Source organism: Quercus suber, unplaced genomic scaffold (assembly GCF_002906115.3).
Source record: "Quercus suber isolate HL8 unplaced genomic scaffold, Cork oak 2.0 scaffold_211, whole genome shotgun sequence".
In the NCBI taxonomy this organism is placed as follows: Eukaryota; Viridiplantae; Streptophyta; class Magnoliopsida; order Fagales; family Fagaceae; genus Quercus; species Quercus suber.
Window position 1 is genome coordinate 101339 of NW_027069669.1, and position 15582 is coordinate 116920.

The window sequence follows — 15582 nt, forward strand, 5'->3', positions numbered from 1 at the left end:
TTTTTAGTTTTGTAATTTTTAAATTTTTGTAAGAGCAGAATGGTAACTCATTTGCATTAACTTATTAGTATTATTTGTTTTTTTAGTATGCAATGAACAATTAAGCTTTCTATTTTTTATATTGTGTTTTTTTTTTTCCTTTTAATTGATGCTAAAGTCTAAAATTATGAATAATTTGTTATGAATTGAGGTAATGTTTTATGGTAAACTTTTATATTTATTATAATACACACACACACACACACACACACATATTTATAAATATAAAAAATAACGGTAAACTCGAAACGGTATACCGGTATTGACTGGTATCGAAATATATTGTTCTACTAGTTAAACTGGTACAGCCTCCGCTATGAAATTGACTCTCTTGGTGTGTGTGTTAAAAATACTTAGTATTCTTAAAAAAAAAAAAAAAAAAAAAATCTTACAAACTACGTGCTACTATATAAAAAAAGAGTAATTTAAACATTTGTTTAATATGTTTTTTCAATATATCCATCGTATTCTTGCCACATCAATTTGTAATTTTTTTTTTATATAAGATAGAAATTTTATTCTAGCCTAATCTAAATGTATATGTGTGTGAAATTTCCTCCTAGATACTTGAACCTTGTCTCTTGCCCTCCACACTCCACACTCCACAAGCACTTATACATGTGAAGTGATTATCGTACAAAAAGTGTGCAGTGGTATCAATTTGTAAATTTAAGGTAGTAAAATTTATAACTTTAGCATTTTCCATAAATGAATGTTTGAACTATTTGGTGATTGCTAGCTAATAGGTCAAATTGTAATAAATTTATGTAGTAAAATTTGTACTACATAGTGTAAGGGGGTGGGCCTGGATTGAGATGTTGGGCAAATTTCTGCTGCACTAAGCTCGAGTTGTTTCTGGGTGAGGAGTCGGGACCGGCCCAATTGGAGCACACCTTGGCTCGGCTTGTGCGCAATCTTCACCGTGTCTGCCAAAGTCTATTTAAGAGCTCACAACAGGCAGAGTCATTGTCAATAGGTTACGGCAGGCAGACATAATATAGAACACGTAAAGAAAATACATTCACTATTTCTGCCGCGGTAAACAAGATAAATAGCTTAAAAGACCTAACTTTCAAAGAATAATACTTAAACAGAGAATTAGAGCGGGATTAGTAAAAAAAAAAAAAGACGAGTCTGCCACACTAAGTATAGCCGCGGGACTCTAACCAAGGCAGGGGAAACCACTCCCTCAACGCAGTAACTTCAATTGATGAAATTAATTGCTTTGAGAGACCAGCCCCAAATGGTATGTGCCCAAATATAAGTTGTATTTCCTTTTGAGGACAAGGGTATTGAGGGAGAGAGGGGGTTAACCCGTTTAGGTGCATGCCTGCCATAAACACTCTATTTTCTTTCTTCAAATTCTTTCCTCTCTGTTTTCTTTCTTCAAATTATTTCCTCTCTGTTTTCTTTCTTAAAAAGTCTTTTCTCTCTGTTTCCTTTCTTAAAATTCTTTTCTCTCTGTTTTTGATAACTCCCTTCCGCCCCCCTTTTTCACACAGCCACGGGTCCCTTATATAGGGTCTGTTGTGGCCGATTTTACTGTTCTAGCCCTTTGGCCGATCACTTACCGAGTCAATGGTTTTGACCACTACCATTGACCTGTGGCTTTTAGACAACGAAGGTTCTTTCTTTACTTCGTCCATCGTGTTTCCTCTCTCTCTCGGTTTCTCATGGCATGCACCCAGTGGTTCTTACCCACCCTTGCCTCTTTCGGATGGCACGTCATCCCAGCAGGACTGTGCCCACCGAAAGAGTCTGGGCAAGAAACACAAAACGGGTTCCCATTCCTCTCCCCACCGCTAGACCGTGCCCTCACCCATGACGTCACCCTTTCCCATAGTGGCTGGGTATAGGCTGGTAATGCTTGGGTCGTTCACATGCGTTACCTTATTGATGTTTCATTCGTTTGTTGAGGTCTGAGAATGGGTGCGCATATCCTGCCGTGCGCTTTTTGGCATCTTCTGGTGTGGGTTGTATTTCCGGCAGGCTAACGTTCATGTGTTGTCCATTTCTTTGGAAGGTTGAGCTCTGTAGGATCATTTGGGCCTCCCTTTAGTTTGGGTGTTTCGCTTTGTGGTTTTGTGTCTCTTGCCATGCCAAATTGTTATTCTTGCTGCTCATCTCAATCCTGCCAAGCCCCCTTTAGGCCTACCGTGTGCTTTCCCTCTTCGTAACCCAATATACTTACTAGGTTCCTTCTCTCATTTCTTGAGGGCTCCATTGTCCATTTTTTTCTTGTGGGCATCCTTGGCCTAATTTAGTTTTGTTTCACACATGGATTTTTGCTAACTCACTTTGGGCTTCCTTGGCCCAATTTTTCTCCATAAACTTCATCCTTTGGGCTCATGGGTTCTCCATTAGCCCGTTACTCTCTTTGCTTTTTTATTGCAGTGGGCCTACTGTGGCCCATTCTTTCTTTTTTCTCATCTTTTCCGTGGATTTGTTTCTTTTCTCTTTCTGGGCCTATTCAAGCCCATTTGCTTTTTCTAGACCCATCTCATGGATCCTTGAACCATTCGTATGCTTTTTTGTCTGCTATTTCTTTTAGTCCGCCCGTAATTCTGGGCCCTTTGTCCTGCTGGGCTTCGTAAAAAAATGAGCCTCAACACATAGTATCACTCAAAATAAAAACAGCTTAATGTTTTCTTTTTAAGTTATTTATTATTATTATTACATGTTCTAAAATTATTGATGTGGTAAATGTTTTTAATACACATCATTAATAAACCATATTTATTACTTTGTGAGTCAATCTCATAATTAAAGTCATATAAAATAAAATTACATAATAGCCATAAGCCTTGGGCTCATTGGCATAGCCCTCTTCTCCTTTGTCAAATTCCCCTCATTGTTAAAAATACATAATAGATACGACAATGTTTTCCATAGTTTTACAAAATTTTGAAATATTAAATTCAAGCATCCCTATATATTTTGAGTTTATGCGATCAACTATCGTATTAGTGGCATAAGGAAACTTGTAAGAAAAATAAATCTAACAAATAATTGACATTTGAACAGTAATGATAAGGTAGAGTACTGTGCATAATATCAAGTCGTTTCTAAAACTTTTACTAAAATAATTATATTTACAGAACTTGCGTGCACACACACATATATATGGTTGGATTCAAATTACATATGGTGTAACTCTAAGTAATGTTATATTACCCAATAACTTATTTGTGGCATAAGGAAACTTGTAAGAAAAATAAGTCTAACAAATAATTGACATTTGAACAGTAATGATAAGGTAGAGTACTGTGCATAATACCAAGTCGTTTCTAAAACTTTTACTAAAATAATTATATTTACAGAACTTGCGTGCACACACACAACTGTACCGGCTGCATACCGGTATCGAAACATCAACGTTTCCGTACGGTTTAATACCGGCCGTACCGGCCATGTACCGGTCATACCGGCCAATTTCGGGCAATACCGACCGTACCGGGCGTACGGCCGGTACAGGAAAAAGTTTTTTTTTTTTTTTTTTTTTTTTTTTTTTTTTTTTTTTTAAGTTTTGTAATTTTTGAATTTTTGTTAGGGAAGAATGGTAACTTATTAGTATTATTTGTTTTCTTAGTATGCAATGGTAACTTTTAAGCTTTCTATTTTTTATATTGTGTTTTTTTTTTTTTAAATTGATACTAAAGTCTAAAACCATGAATAATTAGTTCTGAATTGAGGAAATGTTTTATGGTAAACTTTTATATTTATTATAATACACACACACACACACACACACACACACACACACACACACACACACACATATATATATATATATATATTTATTTATAAATATAAAAAATAGCGGTAAACCCGAAACGGTACACCGGTATTGACCGGTATCCGAAATATATCGTACCGTTGGGTAAACCGGTACAGCTTCCGGTACGGTATTGACTCCCTTACTCTTAACAACTGGTATAGACTTATAGTTGTGGTTATGGCATATCCCAAATGTCACTGATAATTTAATCTTTCTCAATTTTTAATTTTGTGTAGTTCAGTAGTATAGTTTGCTCTATTTTATTAGGATTCTATATTGGAAGCAGAAGCATTAGTCACAATGGGCCTCTTTCTCTTTGAATGTTCAAATAGTGTATAAAACACTATAAACGTTTAGACCCCCAATTACAATATTATCAATTCAAGTTTAATGTCAAATAATATATGTGCGGAAAATGAACACAAGCTAATAACATAATTGATAAACAATCGAAACCAATTAAAATCACATCCACAACAAAAATTAAAATGCAAAGATTAAGGAAAGAGAGATACAAACACAAAGACAACACAACGATTTGTTATCGAAGAGGAAACCGAAGCCCTTGGAAAAAAAAACCTCTCCTCCGCCCTCCAAGCGGTCAATAATCTACTAGAAAATGTAGTTAGGATACATGAATAGCAATAGACCCTCCAAGCCTAATCTACCCAATGTACCTAAGCCCTCCAAGCTTCTTGCTCCAATGAGGTTACGCCAAACCTTTGTCTTTTTTAGCTTACTGGATTCCGCTATAGCCCATAGCATCAACCAATAACCATTAGACCTTTCTAACTGCTTTCCAAAGCACCAAAAAGCCTTCTCACAGATATGGTATGGTGAGAAAAAGATTTAGGTAAGAACCTCTCAAGGATGTAACAATGGAGAGAGTAAGAGTAAAAGAATTTAAACAGTCTCTATGAAAAAATTATGGATGAGTCAATTTTGTTTTTCTCTAGGGTTTCTCTCTAAAAACTCTCTCTGGAAGCTCTCTCCATTTCATGGGTATAAGGGGTATTTATACTAGGGTGAGAAAGGAATGCGAAGAGTCAGTTTTTTCAAAACAGAGCTGGCTAGCGACTTGGCCTCACGACTTGACTGAGTCGCAAGTTCAAGCCGCAAGCTAACTGAATGGTCAGTTTAGACTTTTTGTCCTGTAGTGCAATAGTTGGCATGACGGTTCAGCTTCTCTGCATGCTTCGCTCGTGTGCATTATCTGGTGGCTTGCCAATCGCAAGCCACCCGCAAAATCCAGTCACGAGTCTTTGCTTCACTACACATTATTGAGCATTTCTTCACACTATCTCACACACTATCCTCATATGATTCCCACATAAATACAAGGTTTCTAAGTGCTGAATTACAAGCAAATTGGAATGGAATAAAACCAACTTGATTAAATTCAACCTTACACTTTTAAATCTTTGCTTTGGATCCTCTTCACAAGAATGTGACACCGGTTGAGTCCGACCCATTGCTCCGATTCACTAAAGAAGAAAGCACTAGAAATTTAAAAGGCCAATTTGGTTTGAAAATGAATTGAAATGGAAGCCTGGCTTTTATTTGTAGAAATCAAGAGAAGGCAATTCTGGCTTTAAATATAATACATGACCCTAAACTAAGATAAGAAAAACTGAAGCGTAAAAGTCTGTTTGGTTAGAGGAATAGATTACAAACAAGTGGGGGTTGTTTAGTAACCAAAAAAAAAATATATATATATAACGGGCTATCGCTTGGGAAAAAAAAAAAAAAGGTTTGGAAAGTTCATTGAAGAAAAGTTTAGGAGAAATTGAGGATGAGATGAATGAGGATTTTTGTAATGTGAAAACACTTAAGGATAGCAAAAGTGTATTGAGGTTTCGAGAACATACACTTAAGCAGTGTAAGCGAAGAAAGGCAGGGGATGATGATGGGTTAGGGGGATGTGGCAAGGGCTGATGTATTCATAAATCCTACACCTATACTATACTAAAGATGTAAGTACCCTATACCTATAGTATAGTATAGGTATAAGGTTTATTGTCTACTCTAATTTGGCAGGGTATGATGCGTGTTTAGGTAGTTTTTTATTGATGCCCTAGGGTTTGACATGTATGAAACAATTATTGGATGTGTTACATCTGATTTTTTGGAGTTTGAATTGAGTATGGTTTCCGCCATAGAAGGTTCTAGAATAATAAATTGTTGGAAGTAACTAGCTGATCTGGCTATCACTTGGAAAAACAGAAAAAGGTTTGGAAATTTCATTGAAGAAAAGTTTAGGAGTGATTGAAGATGAGATGAGTGATGATTTTTGTAATGTGAAACACTCTGGGATAGTGAAAGAGTTTTGAGGTTTTGGGAACATACACTTAAGTGGTGTAAGCGAAGGAAGCTAAGGGATGATGATGGGTCAGGGGAGGAGTATGTGGCAAGGGTTGATGTATTTATAAACTATATACCTACACTATGCTATAGGTATAGGGTACCTATAATATAATGAAGGTATAAGGTTTATTATCTCCTCTGATTTAGCTGGAGATGATGCATATTTAGGAACTTTTTCATTGATGCCCTAGGGTTTGAGATGTATGAAACAGTTATTCGGTATGTTACATTTGATTTTTTGGAGTTTGAATTGAGTGGGGTTTCCGCCATAGAAGGTTCTAGAATAATAAATTGTTGGAAGAAAAAAGCTTATCGGGCTATCGCTTGGAAAAAAAAAAGTTTGGAAAGTTCATTGAAGAAATGTTTAGGAGAGATTGAAAATGAGATGAATGAGGATTTTTGTAATGTGAAAACACTCAAGGATAGCGAAAGAGTTTTAAGGTTTTGGAAACATACACTTAAGCAATGTAAAAGGAGGAAGGTAAGGGATGATAATGGGTAAAGGGGAGGATGTGGCAGGGGCTGATGTGTTTATAAATGAATGGTTTTAGACCTCTTAAACTAATCGGATTAACCTAGTTAATTAGCCAAGTGATTAACTTAGTCAATTTATGAAATTCTAGGTTATCACAATCACACAATCATATCAAGAATATAAAGTAGCGGAAAAGTAAATAACACAATGATATGATGACCCAAGAAACCACATGGTAAAAACCTGAGGAGGATTTGACCTAACTATTCTCAAGGTAAACCTGAATCCACTATGCGAAAGAATCGAAGTTCATACAAAAGGACTTACAAGCTCCCCACTTGACTTCCTAATGCTACCCACCAGTAGAATTTACTGACACGACCACGTATAAGCTCTGAATCTACAGACTCCTTCTTTCTTGGATTCTCCACCATATACAAGCACCTACGCTTGTTATTCTTTAAGCTCCAATGGCAACAACTGAGTTGATCATCAAGGTATTGAAAAAATATCTCTACTTAGAAAACCCTAAGTTTATGTGAAGGAAAGCTCCTCAAGGATCTCACAAGAGATCCACACAAACCACAATATATGAGCAACAATACACTTAGAGCGACACTCAAAACATTTATACCTAGGGTAAAAGTAGAAAACCCAAAACATTTAATGAGGTAGGGCTGAGTTGGAAAATTCTGTAGAAAAACATTCTGGCCGACTTTCGATCGATCGAGTCTAACTTTCGATCGATCGAGCCAGGCCAAAATGTACCAATGCATCTGCAGCCTCTCGATTCCAACTTTACATAAAATATACAACTTTAAGCAAGCCCAAACAAGACTAAACATATTGTTTTGATCACGGTTTGCCAACAATACACATTAGAGTTCTAAATACATCAAATCCTAAGCCTTTAGAACCTAACAATAAACATTATACCTATACTATACTATAGGTATAAGTACCCTATGCCTATAGTATAGTATAAGTATAAAGTTTATTATCTCCTCTAATATATCAAAGCGACCTACATTTCATGATCAGGTTCATAATCCTCTCAAGATTGAGAGTCTATATAAATAAAAGTTGTGATATTTGTTATTCAGATAACAATTGTTAATTAAATAATTAATCTCATAACAATCCAGTTCAATGTGTCTTACACATTTAAAATACACCAACACATCAACTAGAAGTTCCACTTCCATGATCAAGACAAACTATTGTAGTTGTCATATTAGTCTTCCCAAATGAAATGCCTAATTTTATCAATGACCATGTACTACATTTTTTAGTTTACGAAGAACTTGTGATTTATATCTTCTGTAACTGAATCACATAAACATATACAATGCATCTCAAGGACTATATGATAATGTCTAATTAGTTCATATATAAATAGTCTCATATAATTAATCAATTTAATTATTTATAACATGTCAATAAATTGGATTTTAAGGCAGCAAACCCTAACATGAACATATGGAGGTAGCTATTAAGAATGAACAGGTGAAGTTAGTTATTGAGCCTTTTGAACTGAATGAACGTGAGGAGGTGGTTGCTGCTGCTGAGCCTTTTGAACAGAACTCTTGGAATGAAGATGAAGAAGAAGAAGTGGAGGGTGTTCTTGATGGTGCTACTAAGCATGAAGATAAGGCAGTGGACTCCATACTTGAAGGCAAATTGGAAGGTGAGAATTTGGAATTTGCAGATTTAGAAGATGAGAATTTGGAATTTGTAGAGTTGTTCTTGGACAAAACCAGAACAAGCATTTTGGATCTCACCAAACAACAGAGAAAGGGATGTGTTTAGAGGGAGCTGTCTTATGTTGTGAATGGCTTGTTGTAGAAATCTGAGAAAGCTGAGAAGTCTGAAGCTAAGATTTTGGAATTTGCTGAGTTGTTCTAGGAGGAAGCTAGAACAACCATTTTGGATCTCACCAAACAACAGGGAAAGGGATAGGTTGAGAGCGAGTTTTCTAATATTGTGCATGGCTTGGTGCAGAAAATTGTGAAGTCTCAGAAATGATCTCAACTGATTTGAGTTCTTCACCACAATTTCTCTCAAACTTTGGTTTGATTTTTGTTTTAACTAGTTGCTAACCCGTGCAATGCACGGAAAAACTATTGTCACTGAAAAAAATCCAACAATGTGTAAATAGACATTCTGAAAAAAATAATAATTAATTAATTGAAATTAATCCAAACAAATAATTAATCAACCAAAAATATAGTTTTTAATAAGAAAACAAATAATCACATGAACCTAAATAAAAAGCATTTAAGGTTAAGAATTAAGATCAACCTACTGAGACACAAATACCAAAAACCCCAAGACTTAAACCTTCAAAATTTATAGAATCCCCAAATTCTACTTCATAACCAAACCAAATCCAACAAATTTATAGATAACATACCAAATAAAAATTTATCGATCCCTAGGCTAGAAAGCATAGGTTGCATATTTGATTTTTCTCCAAAAAAATAGAGATGCTTTATTTGCCACGATTATCAACATGAGTCTTTTTTCTTTTCTTTTTAGTCCTATCATAATTTTTTATATATAGATTATCAACGTTTGAGTTTGAGTTTAAGTTGGACTTGTTAGAGAAATAGAGTTTCACTCATTATTAAGTTTTGATTAAATAAAAATAATTTTATTTTAAAAAAAAATGATAATGATGAGTTTGAGTTTAAGTTTGACTTATTAAAGAGATAAAGATAGAGTTTCACTCCTGGTTAAGTTTGGACTAAAAAAAATAATTATATTTAAATAAAATGATAATTTTATTTAAATATTGTGTTGACATGAAAAATTGTGAGAGTTTTAGACGTTTCAATTAAAAAAATGATAATGATGAGTTTGAGTTTAAGTTGGACTTTTTAGAGAGATAAAGGGTCCGTTTGGTACATGTGTTTAAAAACTGAAAATTGTTGTTTGAAAACATTTGTGAAAATAAGTGTGGGTGAAAAAGTGCATTGAAATGCGTAAAATGTTGTTTAAAAACTGAAAATGGTTGTTTGAAAAAACTAACCGAACACCCCTAAAGTTTCACTTCTAGTTAAGTTTGGACTAAAAATAATAATTTTATTTAAATAAAATAATAATTTTATTTAAATATTGTACTGACGTGAAAAATTGTAGAGTTTCAGAGGTTTCGGTTTTATATATATATATATATATATACACACACACATTAATCCTTTGTTTGGTAGAAATAGAAATTGATGCTAAACCTACTGTTGCTTTGATCCTGCTGTTAAAGAAGTGTAAATTAGATACTGCTTTGCTTCGAATTAGGCTATTCGGGGTTTTGCATCTTATATTTACTAGATTTATCTTGATGATGCTACGGCAAGGAGAACCCAGAACAATGATAATGAATCTTAAAATGACTCTTCATCTTATATTTACCTTTACTTCGTATGTTTTGAACTATTTGACTACTTTATTATTACCATAAATAACGGAAAATAATCTTGTAATTCTAACAGAGATTGTGACTATTTACACCATCAAAAATATTATTAAAAGAAACTATACTTTTTATGTTTAAATGGTCATACGAAAAATCAATAAAAAGTTGTACCCACCTATAGGCAAGAAATTTGGTAAAAGTTTGGACTCATGTGCATGTCAGCACAGAGATGGAAAAGTCTCTCGCACGCACAAAATTCTCCAAGAAGCCAATGAATTTTATAATAAGTTAAATAAGCCCCCCCCCCCCCCCCNAAAGCCAACCATCATTCCGAGTAATCGGGTATAGTTCATTGAGTATGTGATCAAATGAGTTGCGGTTTTGTGGTCGGATCCCGGAAGGGGTGACCTAGAGGCTAGATTGTAACATTGTGGACATCGGCTGTAAAGCGAGAATCTGCATAAGCAATGATAATAGCTTAATTTTGCATATTTATATCATTATTAGAAAACATTATCATACTTATTTTGAGATTTCATACATTTTATATTTGGTTTTGGAATAATGTTAAAATAATCAATTTTGTGCTTAATTGAATTGTAATGCGTGATTTTTTATTTTTTTTTTTTGGTTTAGAAGAATGAAATTAAATGAGCGGACTTGTGCAAAGTAAAAGGCTAATGGACTTTAATTTTACAAGGGCCATAATGAAGTCAAAGTAGGTCAGCCCAATGAAATCTAAGTCAATTGGAGTAAGAAATTAAAGGAAATTTGCACCAAATCTATGTCCAATCAGATTAGGATTCCAGCCTGCACACCAATTAGTATTTTCAGCATAACTTTCAGCTTAGATGTCCAATCGAGATAATTCAAGTTGAGCTGGAAATTTAACTTAAAGGGCTACAACTTTGTAGTCTACCAAAAGTCCGAAATTTGATTTTAAAAGGACCAAAAACGTCGATTAAGTGAAGCATGAAAACCTGGGATTTTCTCCAAACAGTAATTCAACTTGTAATAGGATTCCGTGACCTATTTAAAGGCTCTTTAGTGCAAAATTCAGAGGGGAATTGCTATAGAATGTAATTTAGATTTTCTTAAAGTTTCTTTACAGTTTTTAGAGCTCTATTTGTATTCTGGCTTGCTAGAAGCCTTGCTAAGGCAAGGAGTAAAACCCAACCATTTTATTGGTATGTTCTTAACAATTATTTTATAGTTTTAATACTTATGTTCTTATGTTTTTGATTGATATAATCATCTAGAAAAGTGTTTAGTTCTATATAATTCTTTGATTTATCATAAACTCCAGGAACTAATTCACTAGTTCTATTTTGCCTAAGATCAATCAATTTCATAAAACTTCCTTAGAAAATTAATTCTTGAGTTCCTATTATTAAATCATCCGACTAAGATCATCCTTACTAGAAGCCTTGCTAAGGCAAGGAGTAAAACCCAACCGTTTATTGGTATGTTCTTAACAATTATTTTATAGTTTTAATACTTACGTTCTTGTGTTTTTTTATTGATTTAATCATCTAGAAAAATGTTTAATTCTATATAATTCTTTGATTTATCGTAAACTTCGGGCACGTTATATAATTCTTTAATTCTATATAATTCCTTGCGAACTAATTCACTAGTTTTGTTTTGCCTAAGATCAATCAATTTCATAAAACTACCTTGGACAATTAATTCTTGAGTTTCTATTATTAAATCATCCGACTAAGATCATCCTTCTTATGAATTTTAGTTGAGTTATAAAATAAAAATTGTTAAGACTACCAATAAATATGTTGTGTGTGAATCTCTAAACTTTAGCACTTTAATATATTGTTATTTTCTCTCAATTTAAATTACATTTACTTAACCATCAAAATCTCTTCAATTAAAATTTATTATTTTAGTTTTATTCTCTTGTAGTTTGCTAACCTCGGACTTACCAAGTTATTACTTCGCGACAATCCTGCACTTGGGAGCATTATTTAAGTCGCAATAAGTTTTTGGTGCCATTACTGGGGATTTAGGTGATTAGAGAAGCGTTCCACTTTGTTTGGGGAGGTTTTCAGCATTAAATTTCTTCACATATTTGGTAATATCTCTTGAACTCTTTTCTTTTTAAGTAGTTTTAGTTTTCTTTTAGAGTTTTTCTCTTCGTTTTACTTCTTTTTATTGTTCTAGGTATTAGTTTTATTTTTTCTTTTTTCTTTCTTGCTTTACTATTGCATGCGTGTTTGGTGTCGTGGTAGTGATAATCTCTCGGTTAGAATTGAGGCTAATAATCTGTTTGACAATTTATCTGATTCTTTCACACATTCTCACACACTTGATATCATGATAGACTTAGAGAGTAATCAAGTGTGTGAGAATGTCATTACCTCTTCTGTTTGCTCTAATAGCTTATTCACGTCTTTGGTGGATGATTGTAAGCAATTAGCTGGCTATATTACCCGGATCAGATTCAACCATTATTACCATGAAGGGAATAGGAGTGCTGATAAGCTTGCCAGGTTGGGTGCTATTCAAGATAGGCCTTTCTCTATTTTCTTAAGTCCGCCTATGGACGTTGAAAGTGTATTTCGAGCTGATAGGATTGGTGTGGCTTTTTCCAGGGAGTGCCCTGAGTCTTTGTTTTCGGTTTAGTTGTTTTGTTAATCTCCTTTCTTTACCAAAAAAAATAATCATGGTGATGAGAATAATCTAAATAATGAAGACTTCCATGATCACCAACCATTAGAACTCTCAGGGATTATTTGCATCCTACTAGGAGTAGTGCACCATCATGCATCATTTTTCCAACTAATGCAAATAACTTTAATTTTAAGCCCAGTATGATTTCATTGCTTCCTAAATTTCATGGCTTAGATTATGAAAATCCTTACCTACACTATAAGGAATTTGAGAAGGTATGTGATACTTTCCATGACCAATCATGTACTAAAAAGACCATTAGGTTGAAATTGTTTCCTTTTTCTCAAAGAAAAGGCAAAAACTTGGCTTAATTCTTTGAAACCTAGGTCAATTGGTACTTGGCAAGATATGCAAAATGAGTTTTTGAAGAAATTTAGCCTATGAATTGAAAATCCAATGGGATGGAATTACTCTATTACCTCTAGAGATATCGATTGGCTAAAAAAAATTGTGAGGATTTTGTAATCTTTTTGTTCTCAATTATATTAGTTTAAAGTGTTACTACTCCTCCACTGACCACTCCTAACCTCCCAGGTGCGATTGAAAATTTGAAATAGCGGTGCTTCTTGAGTTCAATGGAACTAAAAATAAAAAGATGGGGTTGGGTTTTACCAAGGTATTTTAGGAGTAATATTTAACGTTGTTTTGCTCAATCCGTTTTCTAGACACATGTTTAAATTTTAAAATGAGAACTTAAAGGTACAAGATATAAGATATTGTATCTAAGTTTTGTCCCTTCGTTTTATTGGAAATAATAATCATTTCAATATTTCTATTTGTGGGAACAATTTTTGCCTCAGGATCAAGTGTTGCACTTGTAATCATTTTTGGCTTGGAGAGTCCCACATTGGAAGAATTTCCTTCCTCTTTCCAGCTTATAAGGGATGACCAATGGCTTAAGAGTACCACTAGTTTGGTTAAGTACTCTTAAGCCATTGGTCATCCCTAAGGCTCTTATTGCTCCAAAGAAAAAAAATTTGGTGACTGAAACATAGTAAGGGTTAGCTACATAGCTTAGGAAGAATATCTGAGAATAACTTATACATTTTTAAAGCATTTCATTGTTTGAATATGTAGAAAGGAGAACATCTTTCATAAATATTCTTTATACTACTCCTAACATAATTTATGCCTTTTTCGTAAGGAAAAATAAGTGCTTCAATATTTTTATTCCAAACCTTATGTAGTGTTTAACTGTTAAGGAAAAAAAAAAATCTCTTCAAGAACCTCCTTATTTTGGACCATGTCAACCACACAATAGCCTCCACTAAAAATTTTGCGACTAAGACTTGCATTTTTCTTTCACTTAATAAACAAGTTATTCAATTTTATTTCAAAATTATCTCTCTTGGAAACCAAATAGAGCTTAACTTAATGATGGTGTCGCATAGGGTGGTGTAGAACTCTCTCTCCCTCTCTCTCTCTCTCGTTTTGTTTGTTATGAATTTAGGGATGAATCAAATGCACCCAAAACAAAAGCTTGGTTTTTTTTTTTTTTTTTTTTTTTTTTGAGCTTGAGTTTGAATGGGGACAAGTTTGGAGTTATTCACTTAAGGTTTATTTGGTTGGAAGAGTGGAAAAGTGGGAGGATAGAAAATAGTGAAAAGATGGAAAAGTGGAAGGATAGAAAAGATTTTAATTTCTCTCAATTTTGTTTAATTGGGAGTGAAAAAGTGGAGGGATAGTAAAAGTGAGTTTGTATAAATTTACTCATATACCCTTATTTAAAAATGATGGTCAATTAAAACAAATAATGACAAACAACCAAAAAAAAAAAAATCACCTAATTCATTAAAAAAATCATGTCTGGTTAAACAAAGAAAAAAAATAAAAAAAAAATAAAGGAAGTGGAAGAAAAGTAGCCTCATTTTCATCTTTCAATTTTCTTTTCAATTTGGGGAGAAATTTTTTGGTTGACCTGAGGAGAAAATACCTAGACCCCACTATTTATTTTCCTTCCTTCCTCCCCACCCAACCAAACACACTCCAAAATATTTTCCTTACCATTTTCTCTTCAAAAATTTTCACCCACCTTATTACACCTCTAAACAAACACACCCTTAAGTGACAATTTTTTAAGAGATCATTTAAATGCATTTATAATTGTTTGACTTTTTTAATGCGATAAAGCTAATCCTCAGGCTGCGTTTGGTTCGCGTAAAACATTTTCCGGAAAATATATATTTTCCGGAAATGCTATTTTCCTGAAAAGGAAAATGTATTGAGGTTGTTTGGCTGTCTCGGAAATCGTTTTACGGAAAATCAATTCTGGTGTTTGGTTCTGTCAAACATTTTACGGAAAATGCTTTTTGTTTTACGGAAAATCAATTTTTATGTTTGGTTCAGGTAAACATTTTACAGAAAATGAAATCCATTTTTTCCGGAAAATCAATTTTCATGTTTGGTTTGTGAATTAATTTTACGGAAAATATAAAATGCCTTACAAATTTCAACTCCTGCATTATCTAGACAAACCTGTAATAATTAGAAACTAATCATCCACTTCAACATACACCTGCATTGCGTATACATATCTGTAACAGTACAAAAATAATCATCCACTTCAACATCAAAAATAATCATTTAAATATGCCGATAATATTAATATAAAAATAGCCACATTCATCGTTCACCATTGTCATTACACCTCCATGGTGTACAAAAATGATACCTACTCGTGGTATCTGAATAGTACAAATACATAATTTCGGCAACTGTATTGTCCCAATAATACAAAGTACTATATATATAATACAATGGTAGGTTAATACTAGTTCTACAACAAAAGTGAATTCATAAAGCTACCATCACAGTCTACATGAAACA

At 33.7% G+C, this 15582-nt stretch overlaps 1 protein-coding gene across 1 annotated transcript; it reads left to right on the plus strand.

The window, feature by feature from the left end:
• The first annotated feature begins 12291 nt into the window (after window positions 1-12291).
• LOC112018246 (uncharacterized) lies at window positions 12292-12708 on the plus strand. Its single transcript, XM_024050761.1, has one exon. The coding sequence runs from the start codon at window positions 12292-12294 to the stop codon at window positions 12706-12708; it is 417 nt and encodes a 138-aa protein (XP_023906529.1).
• The last annotated feature ends 2874 nt before the right edge of the window (window positions 12709-15582 follow it).

Excerpts from the sequence above, each read along its gene's own strand:
- LOC112018246 (XM_024050761.1), top strand. The coding sequence starts at position 12,292 with ATGCGTGTTTGGTGTCGTGGTAGTGATAATCTCTCGGTTAGAATTGAG.